Source organism: Lytechinus variegatus, chromosome 1 (assembly GCF_018143015.1).
Source record: "Lytechinus variegatus isolate NC3 chromosome 1, Lvar_3.0, whole genome shotgun sequence".
NCBI classification, from domain to species: domain Eukaryota; kingdom Metazoa; phylum Echinodermata; class Echinoidea; order Temnopleuroida; family Toxopneustidae; genus Lytechinus; species Lytechinus variegatus.
Window position 1 is genome coordinate 67,260,435 of NC_054740.1, and position 24,600 is coordinate 67,285,034.

Here is a 24,600-nt window from a genome sequence, read left to right on the forward strand (position 1 = left end):
TCTAATTTGATTCATTTCTTTCCAAATTCACATTCCTCTACAGTTTTCACATATTGTGTCCTAATGGTTTGACATTATATATGATATTTTAGCAAAGGGCCAAATGCTGTGGAAAAGGATATAGCATACTATAATAGACTATAATTCTAAATAAAACTTTTTCCGATTGAAAATCTGGTTTATTTAATGTAACAAGAATTTGCAAGGAACAGTGTTATATGAAACAAAGGTAAAGAATGCTCTTTATTGATGTTGATATATTTGCTCTTTAGGAAACAATAATCAAGTTTGTTGGTTGCTTTATCAATTTAATGATACATCTGTGTATGTATATTTATATGTGATAAAGTAGATGAAAAGTCTTACTGATTATGAAATCATTTTTAACACTATTTTTGCCACAAAACACTATGTCACAAAGCATTGGCACATATTTTAAAGGCTGTGCTCTTTAAAAAGAAAGAAAAAATACAAGATGTGCACTTCTTTGCATCACACAGTCTACCAGAATGCTGCATTTGTACACAATGCTCTGCTCTTTCATGATTCTTTTTCCCATTTAAACTATTTTAAGGAGTTGAGATTTTATGAACATGTACTTGTGAAATAAACCAGTGTGATTGTATTATCAATGTTTTCAATATTTTTGGTGATTGGATATGCAGTACCCATATTATGCAAACCTCGGCCATCAGCTAATGCCTGTAGGAGTGGGAATGATGTGATCGATCTTGTGGTCACAGGGTCAAAAGTTTACAGGCCAATTAAATTTTACGGCAAACACTAAAATCATCAGTGTGGCACATGGTAGTAATGGTGATATACATGTATGTACTGTTGCACAAAGTAATTCAATTGATCACAATATGGATTTATATGATTGATAGCAATGGTTATGAACTGCTATGAATATTAAAAATCAATCTCAAATGAATCACTCAGTTTCGTGATACAGGGCCCTCACTAATTTTGTTATCAGGCAATCAGAGTCTATTGCAATTTGAAACTTCAGGTTGATTAATAAATACAAATTGAAATATAATTCATTTTATTATTTTTTGTATATTCATCTTTTTTTTTCTTGTATATCTCTTTGCTTTTTCAGTGGTGGGGATGGTAGCAGCCACCACGGGGCTACCAGTTATGGGCGTAGCTTTGAAGACATGATACGGGCTGTGAAGGTACACGACGACACCCTCAAGGTCATGTACTTTGCATGAGAGGTGAAGGGTCATTCTTTCTATGCTGCATGGTAAGCTGTGTTTAGAGATGAAGGTATCGCGAAAAGGAGTCAACATTCATGAAAAAAAAAATCCTCACAAAATTCTGTTGTTTTTCAATGTGTTATGTGGCCTATGTTCGTGATATTACACTTGTCTGTTGACCTCCAGACTTAAGTTGACCTTGAGATCTCAAAATTTGACCCTGATGTCAGAGGTCAATTGAGCCCATACCTGAGTAGGGATCCACTTCCTCTGCAGAGGATCTAGAACTGGAAACTAATGGAGGGCAGCTGCTTGCCATCTTTATATTGATCTTGGAATGTGCCTACACATGTAGGTCATCACGAATGATCTCACTTAACATGGGTTTTCTACATGTCAGCACCGGGTAAAGACGTACAGTAATAAAATGACGGGTAAAGATTTTGCCACCAATGTTGAGTTTAATAACATGCACCTTGATTAGAACGATTAGAAGGATGGCCAGTCTGGGACATGTTTGTTCTCAGTATTTTATTGAATCGGGTCTGGGTTTTTTTTTTTACAGACCTTTATGATAAGTATGAACACTACGATTTTCTAGTTGTACATGTTAATTTGAAAGAACATATTAGTAAGACCTTTTGATCTTAGGATATAAATTATGTTGAAGTTGGTGATCAAATGGATAACATGAACTATAGCTGCATCAGAGTGACGTAATAGGGATAACGTACAGAAGAGATCTTGAAAGATGAATGATCAGTAACAGAGGAAAGTATTAATATTCTATGGAAAGTTTTAGGATGTTGGTCATAATATCAGTCCTTCTACACAGCAATAAGCTAGTTCGTAGTTCCATTCTTGCCATAATCAGAAGAAGGTCATTTGTACTAAAATGACATGGTGGTTTAATATTTAAAGAGATAAGCACCATCTTTGACGTCTTGATTATTCATATATTCTTTTGAAATGTGTTCTTCACTAGATCCGCAAAAAGAACAATTCATCCACTAACACTGTTTTTTTAAAGTTGACCAAGTATGTTGCATTCAAAGAAAGAAATGCAACAAAAACCTTCACAGAGTGTTCATTGGTTTGCTATTCTAGTCACCTAGTCTATGCAATTTCTTCATCCTGCTCTGTGAGGCATGCTTGATAATATCTTGCTATGAAATCTGCCTATCATAATGAAAGAAATGAAAGGTCATTTGACCAAAATTGCCCATGAGGTAACTGGTCTATTTCAAAGACATGATGAAAAATTGTCTCACCAGGCGTAATATCTCAAAATTCTTCTCATCTTGACTTGGACAATGGAATTGTATGTATTCGCATGAACAGCTTCAAGGTCTATGGGGTCAAAGCATGCTGCATATATTGAAATAACGTTCGTGTGAATTTCTAAAAAGTGAGGTTAGTCAGTGGTTTACATTATCTATAAGACCCTTATTCTGAAATCCATTTTATGTAAATCATGGCCGACCTCGAACAAGTCGCACATCATGCGTTGCAGAACCTGAATATTAACACCATGCTGCATAGTTTATTGAAGTGAGTCCAAAAGTTAATGCCATCGAAGATTAAAGAAAACCCAGATACATGTAGCTCTAGGAAACATTACCTAATAGCCTACACTTGTGATTGACTTTTTCCCATATCCATAAAATTATTTGGAAATCAAGCAGTTGATTTCTGGTCTTCTTGCAACAAAATATGTTGATTTGTTGATTTTCCTCCATATTTATATTAACCTGCTGACTCTTGAATTATATGACTCCCATAGGCTTTGTACTTTGATCACCCATTTCCAGTAGGCAATGAGTTTATCTGTTGACTACTGGATTCTGTAATTCCCATAAGATTTGTACAGTGATCTTCTGGTTCCAGTCTACAGGGGTTTAAAAACATAAAACATTAAGATTTAAATTGTGATTTTTTTTCATGTATTAAAAAGCTATATGTTGTTCTTACCTTGGGCAAGGTATTATCCGAAACGTCAAGTTCTGCTATGCTGCATACATCAGAAAAAGGACAATCTAGTTATGTTATACATTGAGCACGGATGCTGCTTCAACATGCAAATCAGTGGTTTACATGTATGCTTATGATGTTTGAAAAACACTAGGTTTTGGACCATATCTAAATCTAAAATCAGAGATGCTAACTTTTTACACTTCGTATAGTATGTAAAATTATTTTTTTGGTGTAAAACACAGAAAATAAAATTTCCCCCAATTTTTTTTCCACACAATGGCGAGAAATGTGAGAATACTATTTTCTTATAAAAAACACTTTTCTATTAGTAAATATCAGAGTACTGCAATAGTGTTTGCAAGATTTTCAATCTTTGCAAAACTTTTCTAACATTTTGTATGTGTCCCAAGCCCTAGACCTGTTTGAATTGATATGAATAAAATAACACCATGATGGATATGTGAAAGCACGAGACACAGTCCGGGAAGTCGCAATTGAAAAGAAAATGATTATGATGAATGATGATGATGATGATGATGATGATGAATGATGATGGTAGTCAGTTTGGAGACATCCAACAAGATGGATATTTCTATCTTATGGAATAGAGAGGGGAGGTAGAGAGCACCAAGATTTCCTTGATTTATTTATTTCAACCTGAAACAGCTGATGGCTGCATCAGTAAAAAAAAGGAATAATAATTTGTAAATAAATGTTTTAATCGTGATCCTTGTGTGACCTTTTTTTGAAAAAAAAGATAGACATAGAAAGTACAGCACAAATTTTTATATATATGTATTTTCCATGGAATAGATAATTTATTTGATTATATACATGTATGTGTAATCTTTTGGATAATGGATGTATCTACATGTACAAGTACATGTACCACTATTTTTTAGAATTTCAAATGTCGTTTATCAGAGAGTTTGTGACTGTATATTGTGCCATTGATGGGTGATAAATCACTTAGAAGAATATGTGAATACTTGTAAGCATTGTTACTTTTAGATAGAGACTGTTAGAATCACATAACATGTGGTTTATCATGTGACCAGTCAGGATCACCTGATACAATATTAGCTGATATGTTTAAAATCACATGTCATGTGACAATTGTGTGACCAGTCAAGATCATGTGATACAAAGTTGTTTGTGTATGTAGAAACACATGTCATGTGACCAGTCAAGATCACCTGATACAGTCTTTGTTGATTTACATGTATTTGCCAATTTTAAGTCCACAGCTTCTTCAGCCTCTTCACTTGTAAGCAATTTCTTGTTAGCTTCAAAGGGGTCCTCATATCAATTGAAGCAATTTCAACAATACTCACCCTGACAAAGTATATATGTTGTATGAATGACAGGGATTGAAGTGTATTAGATACCAAATGAATTTGATTTTGATGATATTGATTTTCCTTATCACCCTTATATCCTTATAATCTCTCCATATCTGTGCATTTCCAATTCAGCAAATGCAATTTTAATGATAGAGGATCCCATATGAAATGAAAGGCAATGTGATTTTCGCCCCGAGCTGATTCAAAGTGTAAATAGTGTAAATCTAATGATACATTGAACCACAGGCAGAGAAAAGAAGTAATTGTACTGCTGCATTTCGAATATTTACTCTCGGCTATACATTCTGTACCTTTAGAAGAGCACAGGCATTCACATATAAATGTGAAATATGTTTCTTACTTTGAAGTAATTTTATATTTTCCTATTTTTTGGAATGCACGGCAGAAAAAGAAATAGACGTATGGCTTTACAATTTTTTTATAATGTAAGTAGCCATTTACCCCAAAAGATTGAAATTTGAAGAAATCAATGTTTGAGTTAAAAATGACAGTATATACACTGTATATATATAGAGAGAGGGGGGGGGGGGACAAAGAGAGATAGATCAGAGAGAAAGGGAGGGAGGGGGGGTATGATACCCTGCTATTTTCTAAAGAGAGATTGATTTTGCATTATTTATTATCAATTAAGACTATTAGTGCCAAAGATTTGTGTCCATACATACACCCTTAAAAGAATATATCCATTTTGTACTAATAAAGTAATCAAGGCTTGTATTAGGATAATTAATTTCTTGAGCCTTGTTTCTAGATGCGTATAAGTTAAATAAGTCAAGTGCAATATAAAATCTAATATGAAATAGATATCTACTTCAGATAACCATTATACTACATGTACATGTAACTCCCATTATCTATGAAAATAAGGGTTTGGTTAGAACATTTTTTTATCTTACTTTTATAAAGTACTTGAACTAGTAGTTTTAATTTTATGACATAATGTGACACTGCTACACCATCAATCAAGAATGGTTGTAGTTTGATCATTTGTAAAGTAATCATGATGAATATTATTCTTGTAAGTTTGACAGTTGAGCCCCTTGCCATTCAAACTTTGAAATATTGAATTATTTGTGTATAATCTCCTCTGAGTTAAGTACCCATACAGCTCAACCTACAAGTTTGCTTTGAATAATTTTTGTAGTCTTTGTAGATTTTATGGTTATTGCAAATTTGCATAGTTCATGTCATGTTGCTACCTGAATATGACATTCTGATGTCTGAACCACCTATATATTTTTGTTTGTAGTTTAAAAATACTGTCTAAACCTTTTACATGTGTGAAATATGATATTACACAAGCAGAGCAGTGTATTAAAGATTCATATCATTAATAATATAACTTCCCACCAAGTTTATTTGATTGATAAATAGCTGAATGACCCAGTAAGCTCGAGTCTGCTGTATGTACAATCATGTCCACTCTACATGTATGTAAATGTGTTGCGCAGTGTACATAGAGAGGATACATACACACTGGATTCGACCACATTCCAGTGCGGACATTCGTCTCGTTAATATCTGAATTCAAACTGTAATGACCTTTGACAGGAAAAATGGAACAGGTTTTTTTGTTCTTATTCATATGGACAGTAGATTATACTTTCAGATCCTCCCAAGCAGAAAGCTAAAAGCTTTTTTCCCAAATGTTGCAAATACATAAAAATATCAATCAGGCTGCGAGGATTGTATGGGTATATATTAAAAATAGTAAGCAAATTTACAACTCATTTTCCTTGCCAAATTGAACAAATCAGGTTTTCCTCAAAATATTCATTAATGCATTGTGGATATATATCTCTTCTGTTCAGCTGCCAATCTCCATACAGTATAAATGAGCATGAAAATAAAAATATACCTTCCAGTCTGGGCAATATTGTGTAGTTATGTAAGTGCATGATTATCTCCCGTTCTAAACCCAATGCCCTACATATTGTCACATGTTCCCCTAAAGTGATGAATCATCTCGTAAAGTACTATGTCAATTTTACAAGTAATATTGTCTTAGCAAAGCAGGATTTTGTATGTTGTTGTAATTGATCACTGCATTTGTTGAATTTTATAGAAAACGATCATGTATGCAAAATTAGCTGGGGAAACCAGCATCTAAAGATGCAACATGTCACCTTCCGTGTTAAACATTTCCAGTACGAGAGGCCGTTTATTTTGCCCAAATTTCAATATTCTGCATAAAAATGTTGAGTGTTGACAAAGATGAGCTTGTCTTTCTTGAGAAGAAAAGATGAACTTTCTGCAATTCTGTCTTACAAAATTCATGGTACATGTTTTGAGCACTTGATGGTATATATTTAATCCTTATGCACTTTAAATATTGGGCTTCCAGCCCTCAATTAGCGTGAAAGATGTTATAGTTCTAGTAGTCGAGGTTATAAGAATATTAATTGTAGACACGGGAGATATATATTGTAAGAGGTTTGTTTTAAGTGATTCAAACTTGTAAAAAAGTTGTTTTTGTGATGTCTATTAAACCTTAGTATACATGTTGTTTGAAAGCAATGAGTTTTTTTTTATTGTTATTAGCAGTGAGAAAAGACTGCATGAGGAAACATATTGATGTGGCAAAGATATGCTTTAAGAAATAGAAGAGTTAAGGATTTGTACAAATGGTGTTCAAACAATACATTGTGCCTGACAATTGATGGTTCACATTTCACTAAACACCTCATCAATATCAGATTGTGAAATATGAACTTATTTTTTACTGAAAAAGAATTAGGTACACGGCAACTTCACTGAAATAATATCAGATGGTGCAGAAATGATGTCTGCCTTTTTTTGATAGAGAAAGGTGTGAAACTCTGTGATTGTGGTCGCTTTGATTTCACAAAGAGAATGATGAACATGGTTTAGTTCTGTATTGTATGTAAATACATGTACGCGTGTTAGACCAAATCTAGTTTTGTTTTTATGATCAGATAGCAATCGAGGGCATTTGATGAAGATTGTTGGTTGAAGCATAATAATATGATTATATAAAAGTCACAATGAGTAACTGATACCCCTTTCATAAACCCATCCTCAAATTAGCCGCCTAAGAGTAATGCGGATAATTCAATAAAAATTACGTTCACAAACTCTGAAAATAATCCGCACTATTTTTACGAGCGCCCGTCCTGAAAAAGGCGGATAATCGTCATGGCAACCGCACACACCCCCTCCGATGCGGTTGCATTGAAAAGGGGTGACCTTGTGACCGCACCATGGCGATTATCCGCATTACTTTCGAAATGCGTTCATAAAGTCAAAATCTGGTCCCGATGCTGCTATTATGCGGATAATTGCAGCATCAAAACAATGCGGATAACTCTGGTCCTCCTCCGATTTTACGACCAAATTATGCTGCTATTAGCCGCATAATTGGGTTTATGAAAGGGGTATAAGCAATATTTCTGTCACTTTTGAAGTAAATTAGGGAAATGAACCAGTCTCTCACATTTCTTTTACCTTGAGGCCCTTGGGTTGGAACCTGAAATCTGTATGTAAAGACTACCATGAGACAATAAAAGTGGTCTTCATGAGGGGTCCCATGACATTTGCTCCGGCAACAAGTGCTCCGATGAAAAATCTGCTCATTAGGCCAAACATAAAACCTAACCTCCAAAACTAAAAAAACCTAATCCTTATCTTTACATTATTCTGAATCAAAAAATCTATTACAATCCTCGCCCTAACCCTATGCCCTCGGAGATATCAAGACCAGAGCAAGTGTCGCAGGAGAAAATGTCGTGCCACGTCATGAGGAGGTGGTATTTATTTACAGGTTCCTGTAATACACTTCTCAAGGAGGACCATTTTGATGGTCTTGAAGGGATGGTCCGGGCTGAAAATATATGTATCCTAATATGTAGAGTAGAATTCACTGAGCAAAATGCCGAAAATTTCATCAAAATCGGATAACAAATAATAAAGTTATTTAAGTTTAAAGTTTAGCAATATTTTGTGAAAACATCGTAATGAATATTCATTAGGTGGGCTGATGATGTCACATCTCCACTTTGCATTTTCTAATATTACATAAAATCATATTTTTTTCATTATTTCATACTTGTGTGAATAATATGTTTCCCATATAGTTGCAGCAATAAATATCTAATGCACTAAATCAGTTGTCAATCCACTTTTTCTAGTTCTTCGAAGAAAAAATTGAATAAACCTAATTTCATGTAATATAATACAAAAGAACAAGTGGGGATGTGACATCATCAGCCCACCTAATGAATATTCATGACGACTGTTTTCACAAAATATTGCTAAACTTTAAAATTCAATGACTTTGTTATTTGCTATCTGATTTTGATGAAATTTTTGGCATTTTGCTCAGTGAATTCTACTCTATCCATTAAGTTATAAATACTTTCAGCCCGGACCATCCCTTTAATAGAAAGGTGGTCCTTCTATCCAGGTGGTTGTTTGAAGCAAGTTTGACTTTTTAAAGTCCTTGCAAGTACACGTTTGTGCCACAACTAAAAGAAATAAATCATTGTATTGATGCTACTAAACATGTGACCTGTAACATACTTTTTATCCAGCAAAGAAAAATAAATGCCATTTTCAAGTTATTACATGTAACATATACTTTTTTTAGTTAAAATTTGAAACCAGATTTTCAGGGCAAAATGCAATATTTAAATTTTTGTAAAACTTGATAATCCATTCTTTTAGAATAACATCTTGAGAAGATGATACTTTGTATCTTTTCTTTATACTGAATTTTCAAACCTTGTTTATTAAATATCAATTTTGTAATACTGGAAATAGACAATATGATTCTGCTTTTTATGTATTACATAAATGTAAGCAACCCAAGTTTTCTGGGTTTTTTAAATGCAAATTCCATGTTCTTAGATGTTCTTAACATCACATTCTGCATTATTTTGTGACATGAAAAAGAAAAAGACGATTAAGCAAGAATAAGTGCAAATAGTGAAAAATGTTATTGAAATTAAGTTTTAATGCAGATTAAGCTTAGTGAGCACATGCTTAACATTGGTAACAGGCCCCCATTTTATAAAACTTGTCATAATAACAAATTTGCAGCGACAGTTTAAAGCTACCGAAATCATTCTATTTAATTGGCTGATAAAAACTTCTTACAGAAACTGCACTTGTTATGATAATAAGTTTTTTTTTTATGAAACAGGACTTAGGTTTGATGGGCAGATTTTTCACTCATGCAGTATTCTTTTTTTTTAGTTTAGTTTGATTTTCATGAAGATTTTCAAATAATCCTTTTCCCAAAAAATTTTTGACCCCAAATTGTGTTTTTCATGAAATTTTGTGAATTCTGTTTTCTTTCTGAATTTAGACATAATTCTTTTCTGTATCAAAGATAACTGGGGATTCTAATATTATGTAGCCTTTATACATATATATGACTGAATTTGAATATTTGAGTTGATACAAACTCAAATTTATCTCAAAAAGTACATATCAACCTAGTCACGGCATGCAAGGCTTCCATTATTGTCCAGGGCTCCGTAGCACAAAGAATCAATCGCTAAATGCCAATGACCAATCAAGATCATCATTGCATGCGCACTCTGTTTGAAATACTGACTGGGAGCCAATGAGTGCGGTTCTTTCATATTTGCGATTCATCGCAAACCTTTGTGTTACGAAGCCCTGTAAATGCATTGTGTATTTATTTTAGTTGTATAATCATAAGCAAGACTAAATGCCAAACTTGATTATTATTGGCATACCTGCCGGTAATAGGTAGCCCACGGATTACTCCTATTTCAGTCCTTCGAAATCTCCCGCTGAATGAAAGCATCAGTCAATATGCCACTGTCAAGATCAGTTGGTCATTGAGAATCAATTCCAGGCCTTTTTTCATCTTGAAAACAAACTTGTGTTTCATCGGTTGCAGACGATAAAGGATTATGTCTGAGGGGGGAACATACATAATTAACATTTGCTAGCTTTCTTATAAGAGTATGAATTTATGCATTTGGGGTAATTATTTGTTTGTTTTGATCGAAATGGGTCATTTTGTGTGATATACTATTTTGTACTGCTTGAGAAGAGTGGGTCTGAATATGTAGCCTAAGTCTGAATATGAAGCCTAAATTTTGACTGGGACTTGTGCATAGGAAGTAAATTGAAAAAAAGTTGTATTTGGGCTAGTTTTGTGTGAATACCCAATTGTTGATCAAAGTTTCAATCAGGATCTGTGCCCACAAACTAACATGACACACTGTAGCACGGCCTAGGGGTGCTGAACATTCACGTTTAGTTTAAATCACAATCGTTCCGTATAAAACTAGTAAAATACATTTAAGATTGTTTTTGTACTAATTGGACTTTTTGATGACAGCTTTTATGATGAAATATTTATTATTCTTTTGTATGGTTGCTATATTGTGATGATGTTTGTTTTGTACCCATTTGATTAATAGCTTTTACCATGTGTGATGTAAACTCTATGCTGTGAAACCTAATTATATTATTACTATATGGCAATATAGATTAGTACTTGCCTGTAAAATTCACTCTGCATTTATGAGATAATAAAATATACATTATTCGTCCACAAGTACAACATGTCAAGTTCATATTTTTAATGAGTTTTGTTGCCTGCTTAATTTTATTTTTCAAAAGATTGAAGGCTGCATGGTGTCTTTGAAGGTAAAAGAAAGTAATTGCAGGCTTGCAGCAAACAATTTTTTCATGAGAGCTAGAGTCTATAAAATCAATGTTAAATGCCTCCATATAATGATAGATCTAGATCTGGTATATTGAAATAAACTTATCTTTGTGAAATCATGGAATCGTGGCTGAACATCTATAATTCTGATGACCAGTAACACAAAAAGGCATATGTAGGACAGTGTATGAATATTGTTTGAAAAATACCTGACTTATTCTGGAATTCTGTGCTTATTTTGCTCATTACTTAGCATTGACACATTTTTCGAGAGCCATTTGGCACATATCTTTTATACAAACTCAAACTTGAATGGTCATTTTATTGGATTCTGTTCCTACTAGATCATTACCACAACTGATATTTATCCTTAAAGGACAAGTCCACCTCAACAAAAACTTGATTTGAATAAAAAGAGAAAAATTCAACAAGCATAACACTGAAAATTTCATCAAAATCGGATGTAAAATAAGAGAGTTATGACATTTTAAAGTTTCGCTTCATTTCACAAAACAGTTATATGCACATCTCGGTTGGTATGCAAATGAGGGAACTGATGACATCACTCACTATTTCTTTTGTATTTTATTATATGAAATATACAACATTTTGATTTTCTAGTCATTGTCATGTGAATTGAAGTTTCATTTCTCCCTTAACACATGAAAATCCATTATTTTAACATTTTGTGGTTCAGGCAAGGTGGTCCTCATTGTCAAATTCGTAAAAATTGAAATATTGTATAATTCAAACAATAAAAAACAAAAGAAATAGTGAGTGAGTGACATCATTGACTCTCTCATTTGGATGTAACTGGCTCGTTCAAGTAACTATTTTGTTAAAAATAAGCGAAACTTTGAAATATCATAACTTTCTTATTTTACATCTGATTTTGATGAAATTTTCAGCATTGTGCTTGCCTGATTTTTCTCCATTGATTCAAATCAACATTTTTCTGAGGTGGACTTGACCTTTAAGTCTTATCTGTAACTAAGTTTCAGGGGACATCTCAAAGAAGTGGATATATTTTTCTTATTGGAGTAGAGAGTTGGCTATAGACAAAACAGCATGCTATGCATACAAGTTGTATTTTAAGTATTGTATTTTATAAATATATTATTAACAAAGAATTTTAATTAAAGAAATTACTTGTTACTGTCCACAAATTTAAATGACATAGTAAACACAGTAACAGGCTTATTTTTAGTCCCTTTCTTTTTCTATGTATTTCATTTGAATGCCTACTTTTCCTTGTTTTTACTCCCTCTATAACTCCATAACTTCCTCCTTTTTTGTAAGTATTTCATTCATGCAATCATCCTCTCATTTCTTCAATTGATTCATATTCAATTCCTTTCTAAAATATAGATATAGAGGAAGGCGGGGTAAGTTGAGCATAGGGGCAAGTTGAGCCACCAGCCCCAGGCCAAAAATGAATGAGTCAGACATTGTGGTGGTGTCATGTATTAATGACCCATAGCATAACCCCTAACCCCACCACATTGTTTTCAACTTTGAAACAAAAAGTATTTTTTTAGAGGGAAAAATATGAATTTCAACCAAAAAAGTAAAAAAGAGTGTGAAATAGATAAGTGCTTTATAAACACACACGTCTTTAAATATAATAAAGACATGATAACAACATTATTAGTCCAGGTATGGATCTTCATTCTTGTCATAGTCTTTTATATGATGGATGCATAATAAATGTGTGGATACAAAATTATCGCACTAAGTTCGGACTGGGGTAAGTTGAGCCATGGTAATTCCTATGGTAATGTATCTTAAAAAAACAAACAAACCATAAAAATCGATTGAAATGCTGGCTGAAAGGAGCAAATTTACATGACTGCTCTTTTCCTTTTAAAGGATGTTAGTATTTATAGAGAATTAGCAAGTGAAAAGACTTTAAACAAAAAATTGACATGCTGGTTCTCCCCTCATACATTTTGTACATAGTTTTTGTGGCTCAACTTACCCCAGAAGGTGGCCCAAACTTACCCCATATATGGGGCAAGTTGAGCCATTTGACATCGTTTTTTTCAAAGGTCACGATGACTTTCAGTGTGGGGATAGAAAGTTATATATAGGTGGAAAATATTTCAGAAGAATTAAATTTCAAGGCAAGGTACTTATTTCGACAAGATTATTAATCAAATCAATTCTAACATGCAAAAAGCAAAAACTGTCACAACTTACCCCGCCTTCCCCTACTTTTAAATTCTTGCTGTGGTTACACCATGCTATTCTTATAATAACCCATTGTTAATTCTGTATTTATTATAATAGCACACTTCTATGGAATGCTAAATTTCACCTTACTTTATATTTTTTTTAAAGAGCATGATACTGTACCATAGAATTAATTGAAATATATTTGATACCAATTTGCCCTCTGTTTCATTGCAAAATTAATGTTTTGTATGCTTCAGAAGGTGGGTGAGTTGGAAACCACATACACTAGTAAATGCAATGGACCGTATTCTGAAGTCCAGCTTAACTGGTCTAGGTCATGTTCTAACTCTTTGTTTACAATCAAGTTTCCTCATGCTATAATTAATGATAAAGAAAACCATTCCAGTTATTTTTCCCATAAACTATGAATAATTGATTGACAGAGCCTATACTGTTAGATATGGCTATCCATATAGTTAACAACAACTTTAGACTGGAGTTTAAATTAAGTATGACTTTTGAATACTGGCCAATCAGAAAACAAACTCTCATAATCTATCTCTTGTAAAGCGTTATATACTTGGACAAATGGAGACAAAGATTACTAGATATATTAAAGATTACTTCCAGGTCATCAAGTGCCAGTGACTGTACAATAGACTAGAAAGGCATCAATGCTCTGTTCCAGTGCATTTTAATTTGATTTCATTTCCGCTGTTCAGTTTCTATTCACATGTCTATCAAGACATCCATTGTCTGACTTCAGTGAGTTTCATCGATCTCAAAGTGGACTGCTGATCAAAGAGCTATCAACGGAAAGAGCCTCAGGTTGGTTGTGTTTTGATGAAAGTTTTTGACTCTCATAGTTCTGGAGATTTTGGGTCAAATCCTTGCCCGATGTCTACCTCAGTTAAAGGGGCATTTCTCCTCTTTCAATCGTTCTTGACCCTAGTTCAAGCAGGTAATAATGGATTGGCTGATGGCAAATGCAAAGTCATCTTGCAGTGCAACATCACTACTGATTTTAGAGTTGTCCATTTTCCACGAGATATTGGTAGTTCTTCTTTTTCCATTCTTAGTGCATGCCACCTTTATGGTACGTTATCGCATTGTTAGAGTTGAGGTTGACTGGTTTTCTGCAGGTGCAATACATGGGTGAACTCCCTGCTCTTTGATGAGTAGTGTGTTGGTTTCACATGCATAGGTTGTGACCCTCCTAAAGAATACAGTACCGACATCTGCATATTTTTCGGTGGACAGAGTGTTCTCCAACTGCATCCACACCTGCACTGAATACAGCGGTGAGGCATGCGCTAGCACACAACAATAGCATCAGTTTTTGTTGTTTGGCATGAGCGGGACTCAAACCCATGCATGTTGAGATCATATCTTATTTGAAATACACTGGAGGCGCTCTAACCGACCGAGCCCCACCATCTCCTTTTGGGGCCCTTCGCCTCATATGTAACATAGTGATGCTACCTCAGCAATTTTTTTTTTCTTGACACATTGTCTCATGAATACTGATCTCTTACCATATGGGTCCAGTTGCAATAGATGTTTAGGTGATAAGGAATCACAGTCTTTCACCCCGGGAACTCAAAGTATTTCAGCAGGCCCAAATGACCCAAAGGGCCTATGTGGTATGTGCCTCATGTCTTGTAGATAATGTGCTCCAAACCAATGTTGATACCTTTCAAGGTCCTTGCGCTTCCAAGACCACAATCTCTTTGATCGCATACCTCTCATCTACGTGGCTCTATACTATTACATTTATCCTGATGTTCCTAGGTGTTGATAGAAGATGCTACATTGAGTCCAGTAACGAGGTGTCCTCCAAATGCCCTTTCTACCAAAGACTTCTTCTTGGCCATGCAGATTCTCCTGACCACAAGACCTGCTGATGTTTGCCTGAAACACATCTGGGTTTCCAGCCTCATGTCCCTTTTCACTGCAGACTTTCCACTGTACTTATGCCTGCGTCCTGGCATGTCACGAGCACGTCTCCAGCTGTCATACCGACCATGGATGCCTTCTACCCTTGACTCGAGCTGCAGGACGATCTTGGCGAGGCCATCTTTGGTCAGGAGTTCTTGACGGCTTCCGGAGGAGATTTCAATCTTCTGTAGCTCCCGTTTTGCTTCTGTCTTGGTCAGCGCTTTACGAAGCAATGCCCATCTGTCACTGTATGGTCTGCTGCGCTTGAATACTCTGTCATGGATTCCATCTAGTCCTTTCTGAACTAGGAAAAGGTCTGCGTTAATGTTTCTCAACAGGCGGGCAATGTAGGCACAGGAGCGGATTTCTCCATAGTATTCGATGGTCTGGAGATACCTTGCTTTCAATGCACCGATTGATGGAGGGGCATTAGCCGAGGTAATGCGCTTTACATGGATGGTAGTTGAGCGATCTCTACCAAGAAATGTCTCGAGGTTGACAAACCGCTGAACAGTGCCATTCTGTGGATAGGATGTTACAGTCAGGAGAGTCCAACTGTTTGTAGGACCACTGTGTTCCAAGCCTTTGATGTCCTCTTTCCTGAAGGCTTCTTTCACTAGTCCATAGGCATTGTCATTGGATGATGACTGAGCTCTGATAGGGCTGGTCTCCACTGTGGCTTTTGGGGTGATCTTACCAGTGATGAAGCAGAAAGCTGAAGCTATCATTGCCATGATGAATGCAAATCCTCGCATTATCGGATTCTTGGCTGCATCCTTGTCCTTCATCTGTGTCTTGGTGCTGACCAGGTCATTGTTTGAGTCCATTTTCTCAACCCTGGTTTCGATGATGCGCTCGCTGTCATCGTTGAGTCGACGATGCACCTGCTTACCCATATTGGTTCTGTAGCTGGTGCAGAGACTGCTGACTGCTTGTACCTTCCTGTATGCCATATCAACTGTATTCATCAACAGCATGAGCTCCCATTGCTTATTCTCAAGTCCTGGGTCCCTATGCTGCACGTCCAGTTTGACAACACGGGAGGTATCCTCTACTTCGCTAGGTCCATACCTCTCAGAATGTACCTCCTGCACGCCAGCGAAGACCTTATCCAGCTTGCCAACAATCCTCATCAAGCGACATCGCGCTGTAATGAATACGGAGTAGTCGTCACAATCATTGACGGTCTCGCTGTCAGTGTCGCTGGAGTCTGGTGAAGCAATGCAACCATTGTGGGTCTTCTTCGACCACCAGGAACGCCATTTCTGCAATTTGGAGTTCAGGTCTCCTGTGAAAGAGTGTTCCGAAGATGTTCCAGCAATGCTCCTGATACAAAATTTGTTTTGGAAAAGGTGAAGGGAGAGAGAAAATACAAAGTTTAGACTGAGAAAGTTTCATAGGAAATTGTGAGCAGGAGATTGGGAGGGTTAACTGAAGCTATGTCGGAGTATACAATAAAATAGTAATAGTAGTTGAAGCAGGAGTTAGTATCGTAGTAGTAGTGGTAGTTGTGATGGTGCTGGTAGTAGTAGTAGTGGTAGTATAGAAAGGAGGAGTAGTACTAGTAGAAGGAGTAGTAGTAGTAGCAGCAGCAGCAGCAGCAGTAGTAGTAGTAGTAGTAGTAGTAGACGTAGTAGAAGGGGTGGTGTTCGCAGTAATGGTACTTTAGTAGAAGTAGCAGTAGTAGTAGTATATTTGTAGTGATAATAGTAGTAGTATAGTACTGGGTTTAATAGAAGTAGTTGAAGCAGCAGCGGTGGCAGAAGTAGTACTGTAGCAATAGTAGCCCAGTAGTAGTAGTAGGATGGGGGTCGGGTGTCCGGACACTTTATATTTTTGAAGCCTTCTTTTTTGTCTTTGGATTACACTAAAAATACGAATTCAATAGCTTTAATCATCTTCTATTTTGTTCTCTATAATATTTCCTGACATTTTGTACTAAAAATTGATAAAACTTCCCTTGTAAATTTTTCCAAATCATGACGTTCTAAAATTGATCGTCCGGACACACAACCTGTCCGGACACACAACAACTGGGTATAGTAGTAGTAGTAGTAAGTAGCAGCAGTCGTAGTAGTAGTAGTAGTAGTAGTAGTAGAAAGTAGTAGTAGTAGTAGTAGTAGTAGTAGTAGAAGTAGTAGTAGTAGTAGTAGTAGAAGTAGTAGTAGTAGTAGTAGTAGTAGTAGTAGTAGTAGTAGTAGTAGTAGTAGTAGTAGTAGTAGTAGTAGTAGTACTAGTAGTAGTAGTAGTAGTAGTAGTAGTAGTGGTAGTAGTAGTAGTAGTAGTAGTAGTAGTAGTAGTAGTAGTAGTAGTAGTAGAAGTAGTAGTAGTAGTAGTAGTAGTAGTAGTAGTAGTAGTAGTAGTAGTAGTAGTAGTAGTAGTAGTAGTAGTAGTAGTAGTGATAGTAGTAGTAGTAGTAGTAGAAGAAGAAGAAGTAGTAGTAGTAGTAGTAGTAGTAGTAGTAGTAGTAGTAGTAGTAGTAGTAGTAGTAGTAGTAGTAGTAATCCTTCCAATATATACATAAACCTTATCACTTAACCGATAATATTATCACGCAATCATCATCACATCATTATTTATCTGTTATCATAAACATCGTCGTCATCAATCTTTTTTAACGCTTTGAAAATTTGCTCATAGGTGGTCAGTTCTTTTCTGAATTTATTATTTAGCTTTTTTCTTTAAAAAAATGCTTCAAATTAATTAGTGGTTCCATCTTCTCCAAGAAAAAAACAAACAATAAAATTCAAAAGTGCAACAGGTATACTTTAACCTAAATAGGAGGGGGGATATGAGTGTGCTACTGGTAGACTATAACTTTATCAATATTATTCTTGAATTTGACAACAGCAACAAAACAAACAATATCACATATTAGTTTCATACCGAGAGAGGTTAGTATGCCCGACGAGGTTTCGTTCTGAATGAGTCTTGAATAGATGCGACATGATTGATAATTATATCGATCAAATTCACCGAGGAGAATAAAGAAAACACTTGCATCCGAAAATGTCAAGATAAGTGATAATGAGCGCTGTATATAGCAAGCACTAGTTAGTTGTAAACAAAAGTATGCGCGCGCATGGTTTTGTTGACGTCAACAATAGCAGGTTGGCGAGCGCGTAACTAACGTTCCGGTTTCACAAATATTTGTTATTAAAACAAATGCACAATTTCTATGACAAATCTACTATCAGCCAAAGATTTTATAAGCTATAAACTGACGTTGCAAATTTGTAAATATTTTCCTTAAATCTACTTTGAGCATGCGCAGAGCTAATGAATGTCAGCAGCAGAAAGCTATAACAAAGACACTAAAGAGGTCTTCGACTGTGACAAGTTTGACTTTGTCTGTGGTTTTGCTAGACAGACAACTATGTTTTATTTACATTGGTAGCTAGTTATCAATGAATAACAACTTACTTGACAGTACTGTCAAGGGAAGTTACATATGATTTTGTCATGATAATTGACCATTTATTGAAAACACTATTAATGAATGATAAAGAAAATTTTATAATTTCCCATTCTTATAAAACATGCCCAAAATAAAAAAAACGACTGTCTATGCAAAAATAATACATTAATGCTAATATTCAATAAAAATAACAAAATCAATGAATAATAGACAATTCATTATCTATTATTTGTTTCTGATCACAAGTTTGAGGTCTGACGCTTCTTGCCTTGATTTGAATCCTGATGAAATACATTATACCAAAAAATTTACTACAAAATAAAGTCTTGTCTTGCCCTCCCCTCTCTTTCCCCCTTTCCGTTCTCTTCCTTTTCCATTTCTCGTCCTTTACTTCTCCCCCTCTCTCTCTCTGAAAGTTTGTGTCTGTCTATCTCTCTTAAGGCGACCGCGCACCGACTGTTCGCGATCCGATTTTGGAACAAATCGCATTCTGCTCCTTTTCTGAAAATGTGAATAATACGTATCATTTTATTTGAGGTTATAATTAATTGAAAGAATACTAATATAACCATTTTGAAAGATTGCAAGCTTTTATTTTGGAGTAAAGACCAAATTAGTTTCAAATCGGAGCCAATCGTGAGACTGCTACGTCATTTCGACTCGATATCAAATTCGCTTTTATTCTAAGGATGATAGCATAGTCACCGATTTGAACATAGGTTCGTACGATGACTTAGAACATTACACAGTAAGATATTCAAAGTCTCAATATCAGCATCAAATTCTACTACATTTTAGTCTGAAATCGGGTCGCAGACCAATCGTAAGGTGTGCGGTCGCCTTTAAACACACAGACACACACCCCCTCCCACACTTCTACCCCACGTCACACCAGCCTTGACACTACTATTCCGGGGGGAGGGTGTCCCATGGAATTTCGAACTTTTTACATCACTCTATGTGAAAGAGGCGCAATCCCAGGCCCTCCCCCTTCTGACATACATATTTATGTGACCCATATATGATACATACTTCTAATTTAGTGATTAAGAAAGTAATTTAATGATCAATTTCCAATTGATATTTAAGTTATTCACGTATACGCTTTACATTATTCTATGCACTAACCATGCTAATCGGCCTGGAGATTGTCCCGGAGATTGTATTCATATTCGAATAAATTTCGATAGATATGTGAAGGATATGTCATGAATTAAATTGCAATAATACATATATCAATCTATCAATGCAATATAATTTTTATCATTTTGATCACTTATTGTATTCATTCATCTACGATGGCCTATTTCGTTTGTTTATTTAAATAAAAAGCTGTAGACCAGTCTTCTTATGATCGGTTTTATCCTTAAAGAATTCGGGTGACATTTTAAAAGTCTTCGCAAGGAAAGGCTGAAATTAATTGATTTGTGATGTATTTTAAATTGTTCACATGGATTAAGAACACTAAGGAAAAAATCGATTTCGTGCAAACACTTCTAGGATAAATATGACCGAAAAAAATCATCATATCAACTAATTTTATGGGGACATTAATAATTATGATACAAGTCATGTTAGTTTTGGGACGGTGTTTTCGGATCTGTTTATTTTTCCCTTATTTAAAAATGATTTTCAGGTGCAATTTGCTGGGCTAAATATTTACAACATATCACGGACAAAGAGGACCTTGCAGCTCAGACCTTTCCTTTGTTTAATCGAATCAAATTCAACCAAAGTCATCAAGGGAATTGCGAAAGTGTAAAACCAAATGTCAGCGAACAAAACTCTAGGGGCCTCGTATGCCCTTACATTGATCGCCATTCTTCAATTTCAGACCATTATCAATTATAATCATCGATATTAATATCTTGGTCAATACGGATCAGCTGACTCGTCCATCTCGAACTTTGAATTCTTGAATTAATAACCTACCAAATAGTAGACCCACGCCTTGATATTAGTGAAGAGAAATTAGGCCAAATCATATAAGGCAGTCCAAGGTTCATTACTTATTACAAGACCTTTCGCCTATCTCTCTCTGTTCGTTGTTTATGATATTTGGGTTATCACACCATTTTTTAATTTATGATTAACCAAGTCTGGATAATGAATGACAACCAACTATAAATATCATCGTCAACGTGCGAACGGTCCACGACAAAACGCACGGATTATATCGTGAAACAAATATGTTCTTTGTTATTTTGTGGTGGTGGTACTGAATTCGCAAAATAATTTTTGTTACGAATGCAAATGGTGCTCTTGTAGTAAATAAATCCATGTCCATCAGTTCTGTCCATTGTAAGTATTTAACTTTCTTTTGATTTATACATACCTATTTGTAGGCCTATCGGATTTTATCATATTGCTTATTATATAATTTGATATAAAAATATTCTCTCATTCTCTCTGACTTTCTATCTATCTATCTATCTCCTCCACCCCCTCCTTTTCTCTCTCTTGCTCCATACAGGGGCGGATCCAGGATTTTCAAAAAGGGGCACATTTTCCAGAGTAGGAAAAAAGAAAGTTTTAAACCAAACATCAAGGACAAGTTTGACAAGCAAAAAAAGGGGGGGGGCACATTTCTATTTTAGAGGCATTTTGACACTACAAAGTTTAATTGTACCTCTCAAAAGGGGGCACGGGCTGGCTTTGCCCCCCCCCCCTGGATCCGCCAGTGGCTTCATATTCTCATTGTTACTTATTTTTCCTACTGCACAACGTATTTCTGTTTTTTCTTTCATTTTTTCTGTCTTTTGCTCTTTCCTGCTCTTCCTCCTCCTCCTTCTTCTTCTTCTCCTACTACTACTAATAATACTAATAGTAATAATAACAATATATAGCATTTATGAGGCCCCCTAGTTTCCTATTCAATGGCGCACTATATATTACCCCGGCTTAGTGTATTCAAGGAATTAATCATGCCGGGTACCCATTCACCTCACCTAGGTTGAGTGCAGCACAATGTGGATAATTTTTTGCTGATACGCCGTGGTTAAGATTCGAACCCACGTCCCTCTCATTGAAAGACGAGATTCGTGACCACTAGACCACGACGCCCCCTACTACTACAACTACTACCACTACACTACCACTACTACCAGTACAACAACAACTACTACTACTACTACACTACCACTACTACTACTACCACCACTATATTACAACTACTATTACTACTTCTACTACTACTACTACTACTACTACTACTACTACGACGACTATACTACTACTACTACTATTACTACTACTACTACGACTACTACTACTACTACTACGACTACGACTACTACGACTACTACTACGACTACGACTTCTACTACTCTGTTATTCAAATCTGTGTCTCACACGCACACCTTTTTTCTGGGGGGATTCCTTATACAACCCTCTCTCCACCCTTTTATTTTGTGGCATTATATCGAATAATTTATCTTTTCGAATATTGGTTTTCCCTTTCAGGAAAAACAAACGTATCAGGGTTTGAATAAAAAAAAACACCACACATTTAGATATCGGTGTTATACCAATCAGAAAAGTCAGAAAGAAGAAAGAAAATGGATGAGAAGAATAATATGCCGAGCACCGCAGCCTACCCTCAGTACGGGGCTAGCAACGGACCTACCGGCCCTCCCCCAATTCTTAACACCCATCAGAGCTCGTTTCCACCAGCAACCAAAATGGCCCCTTCCGAAGAAGAACCGGATCCAAATGACATCTACGCGCTTACTCCACACATCGAGGTATGTGCTCTATTTTTCTTATATTATCATTTTCACGCAGTGTATTGGGGTACGAGTCTTGTCCTTTTTTTAATTCTCTCACTTCGGTCGCTGGCAGGAACACAAGCAATTTGATCGGCAAACTAATTTTTTTAATGGAATTATAATGTCATTGACATAATCTATTTGAGTATTTTTGTTCGTGCTGAAAGGCACTACTTTTCTCGCTCGCTGCGTTGACTCGTAAAATAGAATATAGTGTGTTGTGGAAAGCATTCATATTCAGCAAGTTATAGGACAAATGTATTCATGATAAAATGCAAATGGCTATGTAAGATCATTTGTGTATTATTATGTGATGGTAAATTACATCAGTGAAGGATGGTTTTTGAAATTTGAAACGGGTTGAGGGGGGGGGGGGGGTCGGGAGCAACAAAATATAACCAATTAAAATACAAATTATACTCACATTTTGCAATGGCAATATTAACTTTCACCCAACTGTATTTTGCCAATTCTCTTTCCGTATTGTTAGGCCCTAGCCCCCAAAATCCATTATCCTATATGTCTTATTTAATTAGAAAAATAAAAAAAAAATGAGAGCTTCTGCCTTACGCGCTGAGGATGGTACAGCAACTATTTTATTCATCTTATATTCAATGGATAAAATTGTATGGTTAAATAAGTGAAAATTGCTTCATCATAATAGGTGGCATTAAACATGTTCAATGAGTATCGATGAAGTTATTCTGAAACTGATTTTTTTTTTTTACTGAAATGTCGATGGAAGGTAAGAACTTTGCGCTTTCAATGAGAGAGGGATTCCAACAAACCACTTTCGCTCGAAGAGGAGAGGATTAGTAGAAAATGAAATTCCCATTCATTTTTTTAAAGGATAATGCATTTCTGAATTGTGTCGCGCCAACTCGTCCTTGACCATATAGGTAACTTGATGCGCTTTTAAAAAGATATAGGCCTACTTATTTAACTCGAATAGAAAATCATAGTCGGTCAGCAATGTAACCATAATATGCATGCCTTCTCTCCCCCTTTTTTCAGATTGCATTTGAAGATACCTTCACTGAATCAGAAACAGCAAGAGGATTCGATTTCATGAAAGATGTCAACAGCTCCATTTACAAATACACTCACGTATGTAATGATGATGATGATGAAAGCAATAATAATGATGATAATTTAATTATCTTTAATTATTTATCAAAACATCTTTATAACGTGGATATCATGTTCACTGATAATATAGCTGATGTTTTTAAATACGGCCCTGATGTCATAAAAATATCCACAACATAAAGAAAATTTATAGTGATGAGGATAATAATAATAGAAGTATGCAGTTGTAATAGTAGTAGTAGTATAGTAGTAGCATAGAAGTAGTAGTAGTAGCAGTAGTAGTAGTAGTAGTAGTAGTAGTAGTAGTAGTAGTAGTAGTAGTAGTAGTAGTAGTAGTAGTAGTAGTAGTAGTATAGTAGTACTAGTAGTACTCTTTCTCTTTTCTCGAAACTTTTTCATTTCTTTTCCTTTGCATTCAATGCCGTTTTTTGACGAGGAATTATCCCTTTTTCCTTTCATATTTTCACGTCTTATATTACCCATCTAGTTCGCGGTGTATGCCACCCTGTCTCTGATCGTGGCTCCATTCATGACGTTCCTCTGGGGCTTCGTCTTCGCTCTCTCTCACCTGTTCATCGTCTGGTTCGTCCAGCCGGCCATCAAGAACACCTTCCTCTGGTTCCGTATCTGCAGCATGTTGGTCTCGGCCTCGGTTCGACTCTTCTTCGACCCATGTTTCCGGTCGGCCGCCTTGGTCCTCTCCGGCATCAAGGGCCGGTTTCAGATGGAAGACTCCGAGATCACATTGAATCTGAAGTCAAGCCAAATCCAGAATGTCTAATGCATCACGTACCGGAGGCAGGCATCGGGGGCGCAGGGCCTCATCACCCCATCAGCCATTCCCGCATTTATGAAACGCTTATATTCCGATAGTTTGCATCTGTTTATACTGTATACTAGTATATAAAATTGACCATAACAAAAATAAAAGCTGGGTTAAATTCATACTCGTTTTGCCTGAAGATAGAAAGTGCTGCTATTGATATACCATTGGAGTTATAAC

At 35.7% G+C, this 24,600-nt stretch overlaps 2 protein-coding genes across 4 annotated transcripts in view; both read left to right on the plus strand.

Moving 5' to 3' along the window:
* LOC121420475 (protein argonaute-2-like) overlaps nt 1-3,096 on the plus strand; it is a 30,325-nt gene extending 27,229 nt beyond the window's left edge. For all 3 annotated transcript variants that reach the window (XM_041615124.1, XM_041615140.1, XM_041615132.1), the window contains one exon: nt 1,106-3,096. In XM_041615124.1, the coding sequence (XP_041471058.1) occupies nt 1,106-1,220 (115 nt within the window). In that variant the 3' untranslated portion in view covers nt 1,221-3,096. The remainder of the gene's footprint in view (nt 1-1,105) is intronic.
* Nucleotides 3,097-22,240: 19,144 nt separating this feature from the next.
* On the plus strand, nt 22,241-24,426 carry LOC121406514 (caveolin-3-like). Its single transcript, XM_041597524.1, has 3 exons — nt 22,241-22,484; nt 23,523-23,615; nt 24,085-24,426. Exons 1-3 carry the CDS (start codon nt 22,299-22,301, stop codon nt 24,376-24,378), a joined length of 573 nt encoding a protein of 190 aa, XP_041453458.1. The 5' UTR covers nt 22,241-22,298; the 3' UTR covers nt 24,379-24,426.
* The last annotated feature ends 174 nt before the right edge of the window (nt 24,427-24,600 follow it).

Coding starts and splice junctions, on each gene's coding strand:
- LOC121406514 (XM_041597524.1), top strand. CDS start 22,299: ATGGATGAGAAGAATAATATGCCGAGCACCGCAGCCTACCCTCAGTAC. Junction 22,485..23,522: donor CGCTTACTCCACACATCGAG/GTATGTGCTCTA, acceptor CCCTTTTTTCAG/ATTGCATTTGAAGATACCTT. Junction 23,616..24,084: donor CCATTTACAAATACACTCAC/GTATGTAATGAT, acceptor TTACCCATCTAG/TTCGCGGTGTATGCCACCCT.